This window comes from Guyanagaster necrorhizus (assembly GCF_019112545.1).
Source record: "Guyanagaster necrorhizus MCA 3950 unplaced genomic scaffold BT62scaffold_7, whole genome shotgun sequence".
NCBI classification, from domain to species: domain Eukaryota; kingdom Fungi; phylum Basidiomycota; class Agaricomycetes; order Agaricales; family Physalacriaceae; genus Guyanagaster; species Guyanagaster necrorhizus.
The window spans coordinates 727027-747984 of NW_025064886.1; the positions used below are offsets into that span (position 1 = coordinate 727027).

Consider the following 20958-nt stretch of genomic DNA (forward strand, 5'->3'; position numbering starts at 1 on the left):
ATAACTACAGATTATCTCTTAATTGAGCCATCAGAATGATGGTCTTAAAGAGAGAGTAATATTATAATTTTTTCTATTTTTCTTATCTTATTTTATTTTATCTTATCTGATGTCTATCTCATCATAGGGTGCTTATGATTATGGGATGATCATCATGCAATGAAGATGGGCATAATAGATGAGCTACAACAATAATGTTAAGAATGCTTTGATAATGGACAACACTCATTTATCTCACATTCAATAACCAGACACCATAGTATCATAATGCAGAAGGCCATAATAGTGTAAAAGGTTTGAATGTGAAACCACACTAGTTTATCACATGTTTTGATCATGTGCAACTTGAGTCTAATATTTGGTAGTTGCCTCACAATATCAACATCTTTGATGGACTTCAGTCAAGTTTGAGTAAATGTAAATGTAAATGCTGTCTTCTGCTTTTTGGTTTGTGTAGGTTCTTCATCATCATCCTCTACTTCTTTGTCATTATCTTCCCATAATTGCTTGGCAGTCACTCTTGCCAATTCAGATGCATAAGAACAGAAATACTTGCCTATGAGGTGATTGATCATCACTGTCTTCTTCTCTTAGTAGCTTCCAGCTGCATTACATACTGTGTTTAAGGTGCAGCCATCAGATTAGATATATTCTATATAGAAAATGACACACCAGTCTTGAACCATACCTCATCCTTGTATGTGAGCAGTTTCTGATCCAAGTCAATTAAAATGTGTGCTAATATGCTAGTCAGTGGTGATTAATATATCTATAATAGTAGGCCTTGTGATGACTTATTCTAAAGTTCCCCAGAGTCATAGAACTGATTCCATAGTTGGCTTTTACCATCCATCTCAGAGTAGAGGTGTTATGAAGGAAATTTGGAACTAAAGGACTGAAAACTTTCTTGGGCTGTCAAAAGATCATGTGACTGCATTAAGGTTAATTAAGAATATGAAAAAATGGCCTGCTGGTTAAGCCTTAGCTTAAATCAAATTTAAGGCTTCAATTAAGCTAAGCTTAATACCTTAACCACAACACTCAGTGGGGCAATGAGGTGAGTCGGCCCGACCTCCTACTATAAGGAGAAAGTTTTTGTTGCTGAAGTTTGAACCATATCGCGCGACCTTCGCATCTATGTTGCTAGGAAATGACTACGGAAAATGGTCTTTCTGACCTTCTAGATTTACATTACTCAGTAAGTATTATGGCATTTTCGCCTTTTACCCGGATTATCCAGGTTCACCAATCTTAATAAGTATTCAACTCGCTTAAACTTGGTTGCAATGAGCCAGGGCGCCCGCGCAGGCATACGTCATTCGTCATAATTCCTGGCTGTCAAAACTTGCCAAGCCTTATGAAATTGCATGTTTTTTTTGCAAATACGATGGCATCTCTGGTGTCTTGGACGTTCTGGCGGCTTGGGCGTTCTGGTGTCTTGGGCGTTCTTATTTAATAAGCTCTAGGTGGCTGCCACAATGGTGCATGGTCCTACGAGGCAGCGTATATTTTCTCACAAGGATGCTTTTGACAATGTGCATCATTCGTGCACGGAGACTGATGCATCGGAAGCCTTCCATCTTTAATGGAGTGTGGTCGAAGCAGTATCAATTTGATGGGTTTAACTGCGCAAACTGTGCACACGACCACTCCGAACTACGACCGATGGCCATCAGGATAGAGACTCCAACGCTTTTTAGGTCAGTTAACCTCGTCATTTTCCGAATTTTTCATGTCTGTTGGCTCCTACAAGCAGTTCCATTTTTCATCTCGACAGTCCACCTGCAGTAAGGATGGTGAACCTGTATCGACTTCTTGTCCGTCAGCATTGACATGGCATCGTATTTTGCGGAAATCGAACTACGCTCTTCTCCCCGAGGTGCCACCTTCTGCGGCCTCAAAACGATCCCATAGACTCCCCCAGGCTGTATTATGGTCAGTCATCGGTTCGCTCTCTATTCTTGGCACGGTCTATGCCATGCATCGTTTTTCTACCTACCCTTCACTACCATTCCTTCTAAATGCAGCCTCTACCAATGCCTTTCCTTCCAACCCATATTTTTGGCAGCCTTCACCCGACCTTTATTTTTGGCAGTCCAAAAAATACTCTCCTTCTGCTCTTTGCACGCCCACAAACCGACACGATAGTCCTCACCTGACGTCCATAAATTCCGTCTCCTACGATCAATTTGTAGGCCACAGTGACGGGAGTCCGAAAGCTTTCAGTTTACTTCCTGTGACCTCTATCCCAGTAGCCTGTCTGGAAGACTACTTTTCCGGACAGTCCTGCTCTCGCTCTGTCACTGATTCTGAATTTAATTCCCGAGCACTCATAGATATCGTGTGGTCATGGGTTAATGGCAGCGACCCCCTGCATATTGCAGCTCTGAATGACACAGAGCACGCCTATGGATACGGCAGTTCGAAACCCAAACTTTATCGGTGCGTACTCATGTTCCGCTGATGTCAGAACCTATCTTATCGGAATGAAAGTGATCATAATGAACTCAAATATTCTATGCGCTCCGCACTGGCACATTTTCGACACGGCGTCGGCTCGTTTCACCTACTCACTTCTGACAATCCCGCCTCCGATTCCACGATTAGTAGCGAAGTCCGGTACGGCCAAATCCCTCAGTGGCTTTCAGGCTCTCAATGGACAGATGGGTCTGCCTACTTGGACATTCAACACCATTCCCAGTTTTTTGTCCCTAGCGCATATACCGGTCCTACATTCAACAGCTTCGCAATAGAGTCGCAGCTCGGAAGTCTTTGCGGCGTTTCTGAGAACTTCATTTATATGAATGATGACTTTTTGTTCAATGGCGACGTCGAGACTGAAGATTTCTACACCCCATTCTTTGGACCTGTTCTTCGATTCGATTACGGAATGGGCGTCGACCCGCACAATCCCTCTGGTGCGGATCCGGACGGGGAGTGGCGGCCCTTAGACTATAGCAGCCATTTACTGTCGAAACGGTTTGGACTAAGACCACGCTTGTACATCGTACATGCTCATAAGCTCATTAATATGCCTATCATGCACGAGATGTCGGCAGGAATGTGGTCGAAGGAGTTTCGCGCTACAGCGCATCGACCATTCCGAGGAATGAACGGACAACCAACGGAGACTGACCCAGGTACTCTTCTTGAAAACTCGAAGAACAAATTTGAATACTGACTCAATAATCTAGCTCCCAAACATGTACCTGACGGAGACGACGTTCACCCTGGGTTCATGTTCAGTAATTATCTCATCGATCGTGCGCGAGAGGCACTCTTATGGTCATGGGTGGTCGGCCGTATTGGCGGTAATGGAACGATGCATGTAGATCGAGAAAATACCCAACGCTCAGATAACGATGATCGATGGGAACCAGAAATGCATGGCGCACGCGCCTGGAAGGAACTTGGAGGGCTCGTCGGTAAGGCCAAGATCGTAGTAAGAGTACCCCAACGAGAAACTCTTGACCACGATCGTGTCGAAAATCTGGTGAACAAACGGAGACCGGAGATGCAAAGTCAGTACTCTTTTTCGTCTCAGGATGGATGCCCCCTGCAATATACGAAACCCAATACGCCTGGGCACCCACCAAGATTGGCATCGAATCCGCATTACAAAAATTTCGGGTGGAGGACAGCGGCTCTCTGTGAAATCTCATGGAATCAGTGTTTTGAGAAGGACGATAGGCCTATTGAGAGTGCTAGCGAGATTTTCGTTCATGTGGCATTTGAGAACGTCAACTGTGGAGATTGCAGTAAGCCCCCTTGACTATTAACTCATGGCCGCGTTTATAATATTCTGCCCAAAGTAATCAGAGCCTTAATGATTGCTTCAGGGCCTCTCGGTCTATCCGAATTCCTTCCGTCGCCAAACAGGACTGTTCCACTTCGCCGACCGCAAAACCATGTTGACGAGCTCCCCCCAGTCGGACCTCCACATCTTCCACTAGCGCCTGACTATCGTGACATCGATTTTTCTTTAGATACTGTGATGGCGCCATGGATTGAAGAGGCCACTCAGAGGCGAGGACTGGAGAAAGGAGCAGCGGGGCTGAGTGTCAGAGAATGGACAATGATGGCCATTCAGAGGTATCGCTACGTCGTCGGTACGCTCTTCTATCCCCCCTAAGAGCCTTGTTTAGTTAATAAACCTCTACAGGCGAATTACCAACGAGATTCCTCTCAATCAACACCCCGGCCACAGCTCGTAGTGGCGTCAAAGGTCTTGGAAATGAGGCTTTGAGATTAGTATGCATCAATGACGATGTCACGAACCAAAACGATGTGTCGGCCGTTGATAAAATACTGCAGGATTGGTTCGCTTCCAAGTGGCCAACACCAGCAGCCTGGGAAGCCTGACTTTGCATCTAGCGAGATTTGTTACAGAGCATCTTATCATTTAATTTCTTTAATTTCAAGTTTAGAGTTTAGATGACCGGCATATGGTCCCAATAAGGAACGCGGAGGTTCTGTGCCACAGCCAAAAAGTGCCACAGACCATAACAATACCGTGCCGCTGTGATATCCACCAGGTGCCAGCTGGAATGTCTCACGGGTTTGATACTGTTACAGGGATTAGAATATCACCGGTGAGGATACTACAGGAGCAGACTGCCAATAAATTTATGTACTACAGGTATTACGATTAGACCAGTTGCTAGCGCTGCCTGCCCTAAACTGATCGGGCTGTTGCTGATACTAACCGGCATCAGGCAACTGATACTTAGCCTCCAAGTTTCCGTTAGATAATCGAGTCCTTTCTGCTGTGCTTAAACCTCCTCTTCAAAGGCGACTAAAAAGTATAAGGTCTGCTTTTGAGACTCGTAGTTAACTCGGAGCTTACACTTCATTCGTCTTCACTGCTGTCAATGGGGACTTGGCCAAACTTCAACAGCCTGGCGATATCTCTAAGTGGTTCTCTGTCAGACTTAGGACGCCTGAGCCTTGCCTAGTCAATCATGAGCTCGGAGCTCGGAAGCGAGCGACTTGATACATGTCCTACATCAAGCTCGTGGATGGGCGATCCCTCGCTCGCGGAAACATAGGGAAACATCGCCTGCTGTAACGCCAGCTGTCCCAGACTCTGAGAAACACGACGTCGACGTCTCTGCCACAGAATGAATGATGATGTGCATTTGAGACTTGATGCAGCGTTCTCCCTTGAATTGGCCTGCCGACCGCCCCCTCGTGCCCTTTTGGGGACTTATGCAGTTAAATCAGCTTGAACGCCGCCTTTCCAGGCTGTGCGTCCGTCCCTCCCTCTGACCCACACTGTGTCGTATGGTTTCTCGATACGAGTTCACACTAACGCCGATCTGCCAATGTGCGGAGAGCAGAATAATTTGACTACTTTTGAACTCCCTGCAAGTACGTGGGCCCCTGTACTTCGAGAGGTACATGCTCCATTCCGTATTTAAAAGCGTTTACTTGAATTTTCAACGTTCAAACCTCCCTGCGTTTCCAGAGATGCGTCAAGCATTTGCAGTACCTCTTCTTTTAAGTACAACCGTCTTTTGCCAGCAGATTTGGGACATCGTAAGTTGTCAGACACTGCACGCTTCTTAAGTTCTTATCTGACTTGTACTAGTGGCAAACAACTTGGGACAGATCTAAGCTCTTCACATCGCTTGCACTTTCCACACCGATAAACTTTCAGTCTCCCGGTAGCATCGGAAGCGCAGATATTGTCGTAAATGACACATCCACATACCAGTCCGTCTGGGGGTTCGGTGGATCACTCAGTAAGCTCAACATAAACATGTCCAGTGCTTTGAATCTGATGGGGTATTATAGCTGATTCATCTGCGCTGATACTGAATAACTTGAAGGTACGCGGTATTCCTGTCATGCTTGAAGATTGGGAGCTTATTGTATTCGCCTTTACTAGTCTACAAATTCCACCAATTACTGGACACTTATGAAATATCTCTTTGACGCCACGGACGGTGCAAACGCTGCAGGTTTGAATTATATTCGTGTTCCTCTGGGTGCATCCGATTTCTCTGCAAGCCGTGAGTTACTTACAGTGAACAGTGATCCATGCATACGGCTCAAACATGATTAGAATACAGCTTCGATGATTCGAGCGGTGACACCTCCTTCGCCAAATTCAACATTGATGCAGCGCCATCATATTTGTTCTCTGTCCTCAAAGATATAATCTCCATTAATAGCCGTAAGTCTACCTCCCTCCCCTTGCATTGTGATTGGCCAAGACACACTTTCATAGTCGTAAAGGTGCATGTCCTTCCTTGGTCTCCGCCAGGATGGATGAAAGATAGTGGAACGATGAACGGGGGAACCCTCAATTCGACTCTGGTTACTAAGTGTACGTCTCGTCTCCTCTTCTGTCGTGTACTTCACGAAGATGGATTACAGATGCGACTTACCTTCTCAAATGTCTGCAAGGATTCCAGTCCAAAGGCCTACCGGTTTACGCCATATCGATACAGAATGAGCCCGAAAACAATTTAAACGCATCTCCAACGGCTACTTTACCTGCGGTTACCGAGGGACGAATCGGGACGGCTTTGAGGGCGCTGATGGATAACTTTGGCTTCGAAGCGGTGAAGCTCATCGGGTGGGATCATAACTGGGACGGCGCTGGAGGCTATGCTATCGATCTTATGGAAGCAGCAGGTGACGCCTTCGATGGTGTTGCTTTCCACTGTTATGCGGTAAGTGATCCTTCTGTGTCTGAATATCTGAAGCTCACAAGCCTGGGTTCAGGGAAATGTTACGGAACAGGACACGTTCCACACTCAATACCCTGACAAAGAGGTAAGTTTGGAATTTGGAACTCGAAAGGACTCCAACTAACAGCATCCATCAGATCTATTTCACCGGTAGGTAATGTGTTTTATAATGTGTGGCGTTATTGAGCTCAGTACACGTTGTCATAAATTTAGAATGTACCGGAAGTCTTGGTAGAGTTTTTTTTAATTTCGTGCGCCGTTGTCAATCCTCATGGACGTTTTAAGGCAGTGACTGGTGGAGCGATATCAAAGCAAGTGTTTGCTTATATCCGTGGTCTGATGACGGTGCTTACACAGTACATTTCACGCGCAGTGGTACATGGACAACATGTATGTCTCGTCTCCTACGTTCCTTTATGGCCCAGATATTAAATGACATCCAACTTCTTTTCAGTTTCATAGGTACCTTTCTTTGCTGCGCTCTTCATTTCCACCACTTACCTCGTGGCGGTACAGGTGCAATAGAGCACAACTCTCACTCCGGCCTCATGTGGAATATCGCTTTGGATGGTAACGGCGAACCTAGATACCCTGGGACGACCAGCTGCAGCGAAGGTTGTCGGGCTATCGTTCAAGTCAATTCCGATGGAACATACAGTGTTAATCAGGAATGTAAGGGCTAACCATACTGTTTTCCGTTTCAACTCATCATCGTATTGTCAGTCTACGCGATGGCCCAAGCGTCTAAAGCCATTGTCCCCAAGGACAAAGGTGGCCCGTTCGGTAAACGTGTCAAAGTGAGCGTTGGTGGCGATTTGAGCTGGACTCTTCGTGTTGGCGCGTACGTTACAGGAAGAGCCTCGTCATCAGACTGGTTGAGATATTCCCTAGTTGTGTTGAATTGTGGGTGATCTATACTCAACTCGTGTCAGCGGTTAACCCTTCTTAGGGTATGATCACCCTAATGGCTCGTGGAGTCCTCAACCTGTCAAGACCACCATAGAATTCAGAGGCATGCAGGTATGTATCTAGATAGTTTTGTCTGGGAATAAAGGTAACGTTAGGAACAGGCCCAGTATACCTTTCCTGTCGGAGTCACAACTTTGTGGTGGTACGGTATGTGCGATGTTGCCACGTTGGCTCCTCTTTCTGAGGATACCGTTTACTGAATACTATCCAGGATCCCCTCAGTCATCGTTGGTGCAAGATCCATTGGAGGTCTATGTACAAACTGGACAGAATGAGCCAGAGATGTTCAAGATGTCTCCGGAACGAGACGAGTTGTGAATGTAGCAAATACTATATGAGCTTCGAATGTATGTTAGTAAAGTCTAATTAGTTTATCACAGCTGTTATTCATACCTTACAGAAATAGAGCAGTGGATCCTAATGATCACCGCGTTGAGGACTCTTAGAAAATATGTAGAACACTATCATAACTAACTTGAAGCCGATCTAGGACTGGGAACTTGAATGGTAACCGGAATACATACTTGCCAATTTTTGTCCTACTGAGCTTTTGTCTCTCTTGGGTGTGGCCAAAGGATGTACCATAAATATGGGTGGATATTGTCTTTGAATGCTCGAAGAAACTTCATCTTGGAGCGAGGACTGAGCTGTCTATAGGTATGTTTGAGTTTCATTGTAGAGACTGGCAACCCTTTCATAGAGAAGAAGGATACGATGCGCGACGTGTGTCTAATACTGACGAACTCGGTGTTCGTTGAGATTGCATGATTCCTTGTCTGTAATCGATATCAATGCGGCGACAATAGTTTCCTTATCGAATATTATGTCAGTCGATGTTGTTCGATTCTTGTACGTACGAGGTCTGCGGTTGCTGCAGTATGACGGTTATTCAGTGCACATTGCGGCTCATCGGTTCTCCGATATGGACGTGTATGAGCCGACTGGGTCCACGGCATTAATCTTTTGATAAACTATCCGCACTTCGGAGCATTTTCATCTGCATCATGTCGCAAGCAGCCTGCGTTTTGGCCTGGTAGCTGACATTCATTGCGGTTTGTTTTGTGGTACTTATCTGCAGGAGTTTTTGCAAGAAGTATCTAATTTATCGTGTCAATAATAAAAGTATGATAATTCTTCTATCAGAAATTCAGATATGTTACATAGTGCTTTTATTGCTAACATACTTATTCCGGAAGATGATTGCCCAATTCGGTACACGTTGCTTGAACCCTCCCACCACGTCCAATGAATCTCTCCCTTTATAGCATCAATGCCTTCATAGTCCTCGACACTGAAGGTCATCGCGTCCTCGCAAAATACTACAGGCCCAAAGGCCATCCTCAGGGCGAATCCAAAGAGCTACTCACTTTGAAGGACCAGAAGGCATTCGAGAAGGGGCTCTGGCAAAAGACGAAGAAGGCTGGAGGTGAAATTGCTTCGATTCGCCGGGTGGAACAGTGTGCTAACGTTGTGCTCAGGAGACATCATCCTATTCGAATCCAAGCTCGCTGTGTACAAGCACTCCCTCGACCTCATTATTTACTTTATTGCCGGGCCTACGGAGAACGAGCTCATGCTTTCGGCAGCCCTGAATTCGCTAATCGACGCGCTGTCGCTCCTGCTGAGGAATCAGCTTGAAAAGAGGGCCGTGCTGGAGAACTTGGATATGGTATTGCTGTGTCTGGACGAGACAATTGACGATGGGTGCGTCCGAGATGCTCTTGTCTTTGCTGTACTGCTCATTGCTCACTTTTCAGAATCATCATGGATACGGATGCTGCTGCTATTTCGTCGAGAGTCAGTCGGCCGCGTCCCGACACGACAGATATCGTCATCAATGAGCAAACGATCATGAATGCGTACCAGACTGTGAAAGATAAAATGGCCCAACGGATGGCGCAGTTCTAGATTGGTATGTCCACTTATGCTTGAATTCTCGAAATTGACCCCGGGATAGTCCTCTTCTCGTAGATGTGTTGTTTATTTCATTGGCATTATGATCTTTCACCCTGTCGGACATCCGCTGAATTTTTGTGTGTCCTGAATGGCCTACAGCCAAAACTGGAAATGTGGTACGCTGTACTAAGTCAACCGACTATTGCACCACGCGTTTACCGCTCTGAAATTCAAGGCTCTGCTTGGGGTGGTTACTCTGTAAACGTTACTTTCGGTGATACGTCCAATTTGCGATGACTTGTTTTTGGAACCCGTGCGAATACTGTTCACGGGATATGACAATCGCATTCTTGTGATGTTGCCGGTCCGAAAACATTTGCTGAGGTTAAAAGAATATCAATTTATTACCTACGCCCTGTGCTGGACTTGCAGTGGACCCTCACGGGTTTGTTATCACATGAGGGCGGAATACGGATCTGTCGGTCTTCGCATGCCCAAAAATGTGGCGCCTTAGATTGGAGAACCGTCGAGGCCGTAACTCTTCTATCGGACCGGATACTAGTGTCATTTGGCTACGGACCGGAGGGCATATAAAGGTCGAGCTGACAGTGGACTGATCAAAAATCGCAATGCGACCTGTTCTCCTCCTTCTGGCCTTCTCCACCTGTGTTGTGGCAGAAAACCTCTCCAACATCCGCTTGTCCGGTCCTTCTACACTCCCTCCAGATGCATCTAAATATCTTAACCCAGCATTAGCCAGTTTCAGCATTGAGACCGCCTTCTGGACCTCATATGTCGGGAATGTGTCTAGTCCTAACATATTAACCCAAAACCTGCTGGAGAATCTTAAAAGCAGAACCGGTGTACCTGCAGAAATCCGAATTGGTGGCATCACTGCCGACTCAACATACTGGAACTCAAGTTTGGATGTGGCCTTGTTCAACTTTATCACTAATGAGTGCGGCTTGTGGTTTGTTTTAATCTCTGCCTGGATGGACCTGATCGTTTCCAGTGGAACTCTACATAACACGACAGTTGGCCCCGAGTTCTGGAAAACCATGGATTTGCTACCTGAGGGAACGAGAATAGTCTTCACCTTGGTGGGTCACCTTTTCGCATTGGATTCCCTAGAGTCTATCCAACATCGAATAGGATCTCGAAAACCTCAATTTCGAGGGCACATTAGAAATGGCGACAGTTGCCGTAGAGAATATGAAGTCCGGGCAGCTGATTGGAATGGAAAGCACGCTGCTTCCCTTCTAGTATTTGACGAGCGCCTTGACACATTCTTGAACAGTCGGAAACGAACCCGATCATTACCTCAGCTTCACGCCGCAAAGCTACACCAATCTTTGGATGGTAAATTGATAGGATCGCTGCTTTTTCCACAATGTCACTTATGCCGTTTTTAGCCTTGGACTAGGAACATATCAGACGCGCTGAACATTAAGAAGCCATTCTTCCAGATTGCTGCCACTGCTGACGATCCGCTTTGGCCTTACGGGACGGCAGCAGCTGATGCGCAATTGGATTGTGTGAGTGCATTGGCAGCAGGTGCAAATAATGACAGCACGGTGAAAACATGTAGTGAGCACACGTATCAATATAGTGTAAAGGCTTCTATTTTTCCGAGGTGATGCCTTTATGTACTGACTGCAATCTCAGGTATGCGATCCCGTCCGTCTGCAACAGGCTACACTGGAAAACCTGGTGAGTTGTGTAGATGTTCATACTCGTACTCGACTTGATACGCGTTTAGGTTAATCATACTCGTCTGGCTCAGTAAGCCAAGCCAACCTTCTCTCTCATCCTGCCAAATGTTAGGGCTGATGACACGCTCATTAGGTATCTTGACTTGTGGCAGCCTCGCATCCAAAGCGTTCGCGAACAATTGGGTTCAGATTCATTTGTCATTGGTGCGTGGTCGTGTCCATTTCGACGTTACAAACCGTTCATACCCCCTTTCAAAAACCAGGGGAATATAATTCAGTATCATGCTCTGGGAGAGACGGGGTCAGCAACACTTTTGGTCAAGCTCTGTGGCTCGTCGATACCACTCTGTATGCTGCATCTATCAACGTATCTCGGTGCGCGATCACTTCTTCTTTGCGTAGTAATCGTGCTCAAGCATCTCATCTAGACTGTTCATCCATCAGGGCGGTCCGCTGGCTTTGCAAAGCTCAACCCAACTCAACCACGGAGGACTAAGTCTCTACGACCTGTGGTGCGCAGCTCCCACAGGATTATTGTTCTTAATCTCATCTCAGACAAATCTACCATAGGTATCCCATCGAAAATCTGAACGGACCAGTTCAAGTATTCCCATCCTACTCCGCCTACCTGTTCGTGGCTGAAGCGATCGGTACCTCTCGAGGCCTTCGAATAGGGAATATCTACCCGGGCCGACAGGCCAACGGGTCAAGCATCACTACGGGGATGGGAGATACATCCCAAGGACAGCTGGTAGCATACGGATTATGGGATGAGTCAAATGCCGATTACCCTGTGAAATTGGCTTTACTCAACTTGCAGAGTTATAACGAGACAACAGACGGGATAAGACCGAGCACCGCATTCGACATTTCGGAGTACCTCTCCGAAGAAGTTCAGGGCTCGGTCATTCTTCGGAGGTTGCAGGCCCCAGGAGCCAATGTAAAGGGAGGGAATGTCACCACGTGGGCAGGACAGACATATGCGAATGGCGTTGCGGAAGGAGAGTTGATAGAAGAGAAGATTGACGGGGGAGTAATCGCGGTCGCAGCATCAGAGGCAGTTCTGGTTTTCCTCTGATTTTCATCAGTAGGCGTATAGAACATTATATAGTATTATGGGGTTACAGAGAAGGTGCAAAGTCAAAAATTCCAATGGGTATTCAATACGATTTCAGACCAAGTGCTGCTTTCGGATGGAAAGATACAATGCATTAGAACATTAGATCGCACTTTTTCTGTCCCGAATGTACATTAGTGGCGTCGTTTACGGGGCAAGTAGCATTTTCCTAGGGTCTTCGATGTAGTCACGGACTTTAACTGCGGGAGGGATGCGTCAGCATGATAAAGAGCCTCACCGAGAGAGTGAGTCGTACCAAGGAATGTAACGGCTTCGCGACCATCCAATAAACGATGGTCATATGTCAATGCAACGACCATAATGGGGCGAATAACGATCTGGCCATCGACGACCACGGGCTTCTCTTTCACGGCGTACATACCTAAGGCAAACACGTAAAAAAAACAAGTTAGCCAGGGCAATTGCAGTAACGTACCAAGCACAGCCGACTGGGGAAGATTAATAATGGGAGTTCCAAAGAGGGATCCGAAAACACCTCCGTTAGATCTAGATAACCACGTCATCAGTACAGGCCATTATGGTAGGCACACACGTACATCGTGAAGGTCCCTCCAGCCATGTCCTCAAGCGTCAGCTTTCCATCTCTCGCCTTCTTACCCAGTGCAGCAATCTCCTTCTCAATCTGCAAGAAGTTCATTGTTTCCACGTTCCTGACCACAGGTGTAACGAGACCCTTTGGTGTAGCGACGGCGACACTGAGATCAACGTAATCCCGGTATACAATCTCGTCACCCTCGATAGACGCGTTTGCCACCGGAACTTCTTTCAGTGCCAATGCAGACGCCTTTGCAAACGCGCTCATGAACCCAAGCTTGACATCATGCTCCTTCAAGACAGATTCCTTGTATTTGGCCCGCATGGAGATAAGCGAGGACATATCAATTTCGTTGAACGTCGTCAACGAAGCCGCAGTGTTCTGCGACTCCTTGAGTCGCTCTGAGATTCTCAGACGCATGCGATTCATTTTGACCTGCAGATGACGTCAGGATGAATTTGAGATAATGAGAAGATTTGACCCACCCTCGTCTCATTCCTGCTGCCTGCGGTAGGTGCAGGCTTGGGTGGTTCTGGTCCCTTTTTGAGCTCCTTCTTAGGTTCTTGTTTGGGCTCTGATGGTTTCTTCTCGGGTGCGGGGGCTGCAGGCTTCGCCGCCTGTTGCCCTTTAGGTTCTGTAGGGGCTTTAGGTGTGTCCTCCTTTGGTGGTGGCGGAGGTGCAACGGCTGAAGATCCGCAGTTCGCATCGAGGATTCATCGTAGGATGGCAATATATCACTCACCACCACCTGCCTCCCCAGGTTCAAGTACAAACAGGTCTTGACCAACAGTCACGGTGTCCTCCTCAGCAGCCAAGAGTTCAACAATCTTCCCGGATTGAGGAGCATTCACAGACACATCAATCTGTGTGAAACTGAATAAATGCGCCTCTGCAGAAAAACAGGTGGTCACCTTATCGGTTTCAATCGTTGCTACTTCCTCGTCGGCCTCTACAGTATCGCCAACTTGTTTCGTCCACACCTTAAGCGTTCCCTCGGTAATGGATTCCGCCATCTGGGGCACTCTGACAGTCTCCGCTGGCTGCACGTCAGCGGGTACGTGACGTCAGGAGTGAGGCAAACGCACCCTGCAGCAATCTTGACGAATGGAAACGTGCACGACGTGTACGTGCAGCTGTAGCTCCTCTGAAAGACACGAGCTGTGAGAACGACGACGACAAGCAACGATGTTACATAGACTACGAACAGTCCCTTCATGCACTGAAAAGAGGTTGCATCGAACAACCCGTGACGTTGCGCGACAGCGATGATGCGCTTTGAAAGCATGGCGACGTGGTCAAGGATGGCCTGGCAGTGACGGTAATGATGATAGAGAGGAAGGCTGGTGAGGGGTAACCCGAATCTTGATGTAATTGTTTGTACACATATTTTTCAAACCCATTTTCTATTTTTATTTTCTATTTTTCATTCTCAGTGGGTAAGAATCTAAAAATTCGGGAATCATTCTGCAAAACATTCTCTTGTATACTACTTTCTTAACATCCAGGAATGTGCCCTGTAAACGATTTCCGTTTATCCTTTGGTTGCAGCCGGCATGGTCGACCAATGAGGACGCGTCCCGGATATTCCATACGGCGCAGATCTGATTTTGCTGGCGGTCCGGAATAACTCTGGCTGTCTATCGGCTGAGAGATTTCGGAGGGGTCGGTACCGTGACTGCATGTCGCAAGGAGAACTGCCACTCGTGGTTGATTGGGTGAACAGCCGACGTTTATTCATGTAGAGCGTTATTCTATGATCCAACCACTCTCCACATCGACTGGTGAGCGTGACAGTCAATATCATTCGCCCAATTTGCCGACATCCTCTGTGAGCTGTGACCTCTTAAGAACAACATCAACAACTTAGTTCTGCCTCGAATATTTTACCGCCGCATGTTCTCCATTGATTCCACCCGTGGTATCATATCATCCATGATACAAAAAGTTCTTGAATGAAGGTTCATTCGATTTCATTGTTGTGAGGTAATATCGACTTTGTCTCCTTGATTTTGTCAATAGACTCGGGCAAGTCTCGGTCGAACACTCGGGTCGGTCTACCATACCGAATCCACAAGAGCTCTCTCTCCCATTTTCTTACAACGCGCTTCACCCTCCGTTCCCAACCAAACAATTGGACCATACGGAAAACATTTATAAACTGTATTGTATTGGAGAACTCGATAACAGCAAGAGAGGGCTCACTTACTTTCGGTTACAGCCTGAACTCGCCCGTCAGGTTTATCGAGAGCAGTTGCTTGTACGTCCTATATCAGTTTAGCAAGGAACCAGGTATGGGCAACATAAGAATGGTCCAACGAATGCACCGTGCGATGTTAATCTTCAATGCGGCTCACCTCCAACCCAATATCGTGTAGAAAAATGCGACACATAACATGAACTTCAGCGGCGTCTACACCAGCAGCTGCACAAATTCCCAAGCATCAGTGATGTCCTTTAGATCTGTAGTTACCAAGTTATTGATTTTCCCACAGAGATTGTTCTCTTCAAATTCCCTTCAAAGGGTTGGTCGAGCTCGGTTTCAGCCGATCTATAAGTATCTAGCAGATCCCTTGACTGACGTTTGCCACTCTCGGGACTACCGGTCTCTGCGCGTTCGCGCGAATGCGAAGAGAGGGTTCAAAGATGAGCTGTGTAATTATACTTTCAACGCAAACAAGACAGCGGATCGTTTAGAAAAACGGCGAATCTGATAGGGAAAGTGGTAGTAGATGAGAAGACAAAACTCACAGAAATGGAGATATACCAATCAGATGAAATTGAAGTGGCCACAGGTCCTATAAGTAACCAATTAGTCCATAACCATGAATGGTACAGTGAGTCCTATCCCCCAGTCTCAAGATAAAACTGTATGGGTGTGAACGGCAAGCGAAATCTGACTCGGTAGACGGGTACTGTAAAAGACGATTAATGCCAACAGGCGCAACAAATTCCGCGCAGAGTTGTATGACGAGAACCAAAGCCGAGCGATATAATCCCAAGAGAAGACACGTATGAACAAGTGTCGCTTCTTTACTCCCGTGAAAACGTCGAGATGCTTGAATGATCGAGCTTTGAGTTACCTGGACGCGTCGAAATCAGTAAGGGGAGAAACTTTTGGTCGTACGGCAAGTGGGCCGGACGGTATGCCGCCTTTGACGACCCCTGGATCCAGCCAGAAGTACAAGGTCAATGAGATGATGCGAGCAGCTCAATACTCACCATTGGGTATCGACATAAGGCTATCGGGATCGGCTGGGGTATACTCCCTTGGAACGAAGAGGGGAATCACGACCCCCATAAAAGAAGCAGCCCATTTTTGGTCCATCAGATGTATCTCTCAGATGTGTCCAATGGCATGTCAGTTAATGTGGCCAGATAGACGTAAATGTCTGGTGTGAGGATTAGGACGGTATTCAAGTGGCTTACAGCGACACAACTTCACTGTTTCTTTGCAGTAACAGAGATGACAGCTATTAGGAACGTATACGGCTGACATAGCTATGTTAGATAGTTTCTGATAAGAAAGGCGATCACTGAAGAACATACGAAAGTCATACATAGACTTGCAGTGACTCTCCGGCTTCAGCCACCTATGGCCATGAGGCCTTCTGTAGCAGGCGTATAAGACCATGCTCACGATAGACAGACCCAATAACGCCAGACATCCGACTAGCCTCAGAACACGATACGTGAATATCTTTGCGCTCAAGCTGCCACTCTGAAAGACATGATCTTTAAAGTCTTGGATATAGCCAGTTTATTGGACGGCAGGACCGATTTCATTAAGCTCCTCGTCTGCGTCTGCAGGCTTGTCTTTCATACCTTCGAGTCGTCGAAAGAGACCTTAACCTTTGCAAAGATATTATGAGGACCCCGGCCCGAAGGACACTCGAGCGTTTCATACCACCACCAGACATAAAGCTGTGAGGCTCGTACCGTACAAGACAAAGGTCTGAGTATTAAAATCTCTCTTGCTAGGCTCTCGCTGAGTCCGACTTGTTACGAGTCGAGCAATCTATCAGAAACTCGCATAGATCGCACTTTATGGCCAAAGACACTTTCTCTCAAAGGCGAGGACACACCGAGATCTGTTGCTTGGAATCCTGGGCAGACTAATCGATACATTCCTGATGCTATTGGTCCTTAGAACTTGATGCTGAAAGATCAGTCTGTCCTTTAGTCCACTTTGCAGCATGTATGCAAACATACGAAACTCGATTCAGACTACTCTATGGCTGGTGGCTCCCTCAAATTTTTTGATTCTCTTTACTCTTGTCGGAAAGCTTATATACCTGTTTGCATAGCCCATATTCTAGGTGAAGGATTTTAATCATGTCTGGAGTTACAGTTTTGGTATCGTGTTTACGTCATGGGCATGGTACAGGGGAAACGAAAGATAATGGGCAACGCTGCTATGATTCGAGTACATCACTGTAGGGACGCTTGAATCGTAAGATCAAAGGAAGAAAAGTAAGTGGGTCGTGTATCGAAACATTCAAGGCCTTGCGTTCAAGTTCGTTGATTTAATCCCTACTCTTGTCGCTTCTCTTGGCACGCATTGCCTAAAAATCATTATGCATATAAGCAGAAAGCCTTTCAAAGAGAACACACATCTTACCTGCGGCCCACTTAGACTCATCTCCGACAACAGAGCCAACGACGGCGTCCTTGTAGCCCCCTACTCTGTCGGTGGTGCCCTCCACATAACCCTGAGTGCGAGTAGCACTGTACTCCGTCTTTCTCCTTCAATGTTCCTCGACACCGCACAGTCATTAACCTTTAGAGCCAATCAAGATGCCAACAATCTCTACGAGTTTCCTTGCATAGGGTGATATGATCTTGTGGACTTGCTGGATACAGTTAAGCACGAGTGGAAAACCAGACGACAAATGCGATCTCATTTCCGTTCGAGTCATTGCGAAGGTAGAGCGATTGAGAAACAATTGAGGCTTCCGTCTAAATAGGTTTTTTATAGCGCTATGAAGAACAGAACTGCGGCGTCACGCGTACTATATATGTTCATGAATGAAGAACCATGATGTAGAAGAATTATGTGAAGTCGGACATGGCATGGCCATATTACTTTACCATCGCCCTATACGTCAGGTGACAGTTGTATATACGCACAACCAACGTCCAGGGAAATATGTAATGTTAGCACAATCATAAAGAATGTCCATTCAATAATGAAAAGTCGACTAGTTTTACACATACATAACCATATGATTTACACCTATCTGCTACAAGATCAATCATCTCCACCGTGAGAACTAGCAGCATCATCTGCCTCCGTATTCTGTGCAACGGTAAATCCAGACAATGTCGCCGATGATCCACCCCCTTGGGCATTCCGAGACCGGGACCAAGCATGCGCCATCTGCAAGAACTTGAAAGACGTAGGGTTGGACTCCCGTTCGTCGTCCGCAAACACCAGATCCCAGTCTATATCCCGCCGTAAGTATGTTTAAAACGACGACATATAAGTACCACATACCTTCCACGGTCTGCCCAGTTTCTTGGTCGACGTGCCGCTTCTTACTGACAATCGGCATCATTCCTTGGACCTTGGCGACATCATCGGGTGTTCCATTGGTCTCCTCGAAGCTCTTCCAGACTTCGAGCAATGCAACACGCTATTATGAAAGATGAGAACGATGCAAGACGAATAAATGTGTCAAGCGTACCTCGCTCTTCAAGCTCTTGCTCTTGAGATCTTTGTAACCGCGGTCGAACACTTTCCGGGCCAAGTCATGATCTCCAGCCACCATGCGCTGCTCGGCCTCGTCATCTTCATTTTCTTCCTCTTCTTCCCTCATAGCACGCGGTAGAGGAATAGGCTCCGCCTCGAAGAGTGCGTACGATATCCACACTTTAACATGCCCGCTCAGAGCGATCAGCCGCTCGTACAATGAACGGGCTATCTCCCTCTCGCCTTCTTCCACCTCAAAGTCAATATACGACTTCCATAGGATTTCTGGCATCGAAAGTGGGCTTTGTGACACCCCGAGTTCGAAGATCGCCCTCGCCCGAGCAAAATCATGCAGTTGTGCTTCGAGCTCGGCGAACTTGATCCACGCGGTAGAGTTTGCGGAGTCAAACTGAGGAGTGAGATATAAAGGTATGTTCAAGACGATCGTTGAATCGAAGACTGACCTCTAGGTACTTTTGATACAGCTGACGAGCCCGGTCAAATTCACGAAGCTACATAGGATATAAGGGCGCAAGTTAGGATATCAATTCTGTCAGCACTAACCTCTATCTCAAGTTCAATATATTGCTTGAACAGTGCTTTTTTCGGACACATGCCAATGGCGGCACCCAGAATCCTTCTTGCCGCAGGCAGGTCGAGACGCCGTACTTCAAACTTGGCAAACATCACCCATAACTTTGCAAATGTGAAAACCTTGTGAGGGACTATGTTGAGTGCCGTCTGGTAAATTTGCCGCGTTCGCTCATAATCCTGAACCATGGTCAGTAACTCTTCCCAAAAGGGATAACGAGACAACGTACTTTAGTCTCTATCTCTTCAAAAAGAGCGTAATCGATCCACAAAAATATGTACCGCCGCCAATGCCGTTTTTCACCGCCAGGTGGAACCTGTGCCACGGCTCTCTCGTAAACTTCCCGTACCCTCCCTGCAGCGGCATCCTCCTCCTCTTGCGTACCCCCTTCTGACCGAAGATCCCGGTAACCGTTTTCTTCTAGCCTTGCGTAGTCAAACCAGACATCGTAATTACGACCGTCGTGTGACAACTCCTCCTCATACTGTATACGTCGCTTTCCCAAAACTGTGCTCTCGAGAGTCGAGCGGGTACCATGCTGCTTTTCGAACTTGGTATACGAAGCATACAGACCGCTCGATTTGGACCGAGGTATCCGTTCTAATGCGAACTTGTAGATCACCCTGGCACGATCATACTCCTTCATTCGGGTCTCCATTTTGGCGAAGGCGCTAAAAACTGCCTGTGCTTTTTCAATCTGCTCCTCATCGTCACCGTAGAATTCGAGTGCAGTCTGGAAGACCTCGCGAGCCTTGTCCATCCTCTGTCTCTCTTCCTCGAATTTCCCCCATTTGACCCATACTCTGGGATCCGGCCGCACAGCTACCCATCGCTCATAGATGCCACTCGCCCTGTCCAGTTCGTTGTACCGTTCTTCAAGTTTGATGTATGCCTGCCAAGCCTTGTCGTCTGGCTCCCACTGCATCCACCGCTCAAACACCTGGCGCGCACCGGGAACATTTTGCAACAACTCTTCTAGATAGACATACTTGTACCATAGTTGGTCAACGCGAGGTAAAAGAGTGACCGCTCGATCAAAAAGGTTGCGTGAGTGCTGGACGTTCCGTGAGCGCAGTTCCATTTCTGTGTATGATAGCCATAGCTGGATACTCCGTGGGTCGACGTCGAGCGCTCGTTCATACACAGATCGGGACCGTGCAAATTCGTTTTGGCTGGCCTCCCAGTTGGCGTATTGCAGCCATTCTTTGCTAAATGAAGGGTCAATACAACGACATATCATACATGCGTTGGCACTTACATACTGCCTCTCGTTCTTCGAACCCGCTCTTCAAATTCTTTCCGCTTTCGCCCTCGATATTCATGCAGTTCTTCGAAATCTTCAACGCGCTGCTTTGGCGCCCGGAAGGCACTTTCCTGCCGCTCTTGAGCCTAGAAAAAGTAAGAATGTATCAAGCAACCCGTATTTTAGATACCATACCTCCCGCAAGAGCTGCTCCGCGGTAATCTATTTGAGGATGTGTTAGCCAAAAAACCGTTGGTTGAGCTTGCGTGTTTGCACACCTGGATAGCCGCGGGGGCCCGATTTTTTATGCTAATGAACAGCATCAGAGTATCTCTCAGCGTTCAAAGAGGCGCGTACCGTGGTGCACGACCGTCCTGCATCTTGGATTTGAGGAAATGAGGGAGTAAACTAAGGACCCGTAATTCAAACACGAGCAAACTTTGGGCGACTGCCGGAACATCGGACCGAGGGACGAGGGTGCAGCTA

General features: G+C 47.1%; 7 protein-coding genes across 7 annotated transcripts; 4 read left to right on the top strand and 3 right to left on the bottom strand.

The window, feature by feature from the left end:
- Positions 1-1732: 1732 nt before the first annotated feature.
- BT62DRAFT_992613 (uncharacterized protein) lies at positions 1733-4385 on the top strand (the record flags this gene model as incomplete). Its single annotated transcript, XM_043190351.1, has 6 exons — positions 1733-1946; positions 2196-2442; positions 2494-3140; positions 3195-3758; positions 3813-4109; positions 4163-4385. 6 exons carry the CDS (start codon positions 1733-1735, stop codon positions 4360-4362), a joined length of 2169 nt encoding a protein of 722 aa, XP_043042082.1. The 3' UTR covers positions 4363-4385.
- Positions 4386-5085: 700 nt separating this feature from the next.
- On the top strand, positions 5086-8037 carry BT62DRAFT_714102 (glycoside hydrolase). Its single transcript, XM_043181991.1, has 18 exons — positions 5086-5396; positions 5468-5538; positions 5591-5744; positions 5797-5831; positions 5891-6014; positions 6068-6178; positions 6233-6331; positions 6382-6680; positions 6733-6783; positions 6836-6848; positions 6912-6929; positions 6984-7009; positions 7072-7088; positions 7153-7160; positions 7215-7370; positions 7422-7601; positions 7648-7718; positions 7769-8037. The coding sequence occupies exons 2-18, from the start codon at positions 5470-5472 to the stop codon at positions 7865-7867; spliced, it is 1530 nt and encodes a 509-aa protein (XP_043042083.1). The 5' UTR covers positions 5086-5396; positions 5468-5469; the 3' UTR covers positions 7868-8037.
- Positions 8038-8881: 844 nt separating this feature from the next.
- BT62DRAFT_1074151 (coatomer protein) lies at positions 8882-9943 on the top strand. The gene is made up of 3 exons (XM_043178992.1): positions 8882-9093; positions 9146-9371; positions 9425-9943. The coding sequence occupies exons 1-3, from the start codon at positions 8913-8915 to the stop codon at positions 9573-9575; spliced, it is 558 nt and encodes a 185-aa protein (XP_043042084.1). The 5' UTR covers positions 8882-8912; the 3' UTR covers positions 9576-9943.
- A 58-nt stretch (positions 9944-10001) lies between these two features.
- BT62DRAFT_929673 (uncharacterized protein) lies at positions 10002-12452 on the top strand. The gene is made up of 11 exons (XM_043185771.1): positions 10002-10521; positions 10576-10663; positions 10716-10806; positions 10861-10922; positions 10976-11173; positions 11229-11273; positions 11323-11345; positions 11409-11479; positions 11539-11650; positions 11704-11787; positions 11846-12452. The coding sequence occupies exons 1-11, from the start codon at positions 10193-10195 to the stop codon at positions 12351-12353; spliced, it is 1611 nt and encodes a 536-aa protein (XP_043042085.1). The 5' UTR covers positions 10002-10192; the 3' UTR covers positions 12354-12452.
- Positions 12324-14092, bottom strand: BT62DRAFT_929674 (dihydrolipoamide succinyltransferase). Its single transcript, XM_043185772.1, has 7 exons — positions 14034-14092; positions 13691-13984; positions 13434-13633; positions 12950-13383; positions 12829-12899; positions 12649-12774; positions 12324-12592 (listed from the first exon to the last, which is right to left on the bottom strand). The coding sequence occupies exons 2-7, from the start codon at positions 13959-13961 to the stop codon at positions 12540-12542; spliced, it is 1155 nt and encodes a 384-aa protein (XP_043042086.1). The 5' UTR covers positions 13962-13984; positions 14034-14092; the 3' UTR covers positions 12324-12539.
- Positions 14093-15802: 1710 nt separating this feature from the next.
- BT62DRAFT_1074153 (uncharacterized protein) lies at positions 15803-16246 on the bottom strand (the record flags this gene model as incomplete). Its single annotated transcript, XM_043178993.1, has 3 exons — positions 15803-16003; positions 16061-16110; positions 16168-16246. The coding sequence occupies 3 exons, from the start codon at positions 16244-16246 to the stop codon at positions 15803-15805; spliced, it is 330 nt and encodes a 109-aa protein (XP_043042087.1).
- A 1950-nt stretch (positions 16247-18196) lies between these two features.
- Positions 18197-20852, bottom strand: BT62DRAFT_889082 (protein prenylyltransferase; the record flags this gene model as incomplete). The annotated part of the gene is made up of 10 exons (XM_043182979.1): positions 18197-18390; positions 18443-18581; positions 18633-19046; positions 19102-19149; positions 19202-19408; positions 19459-20437; positions 20488-20618; positions 20668-20694; positions 20751-20781; positions 20830-20852. 10 exons carry the CDS (start codon positions 20850-20852, stop codon positions 18197-18199), a joined length of 2193 nt encoding a protein of 730 aa, XP_043042088.1.
- Positions 20853-20958: the final 106 nt, after the last annotated feature.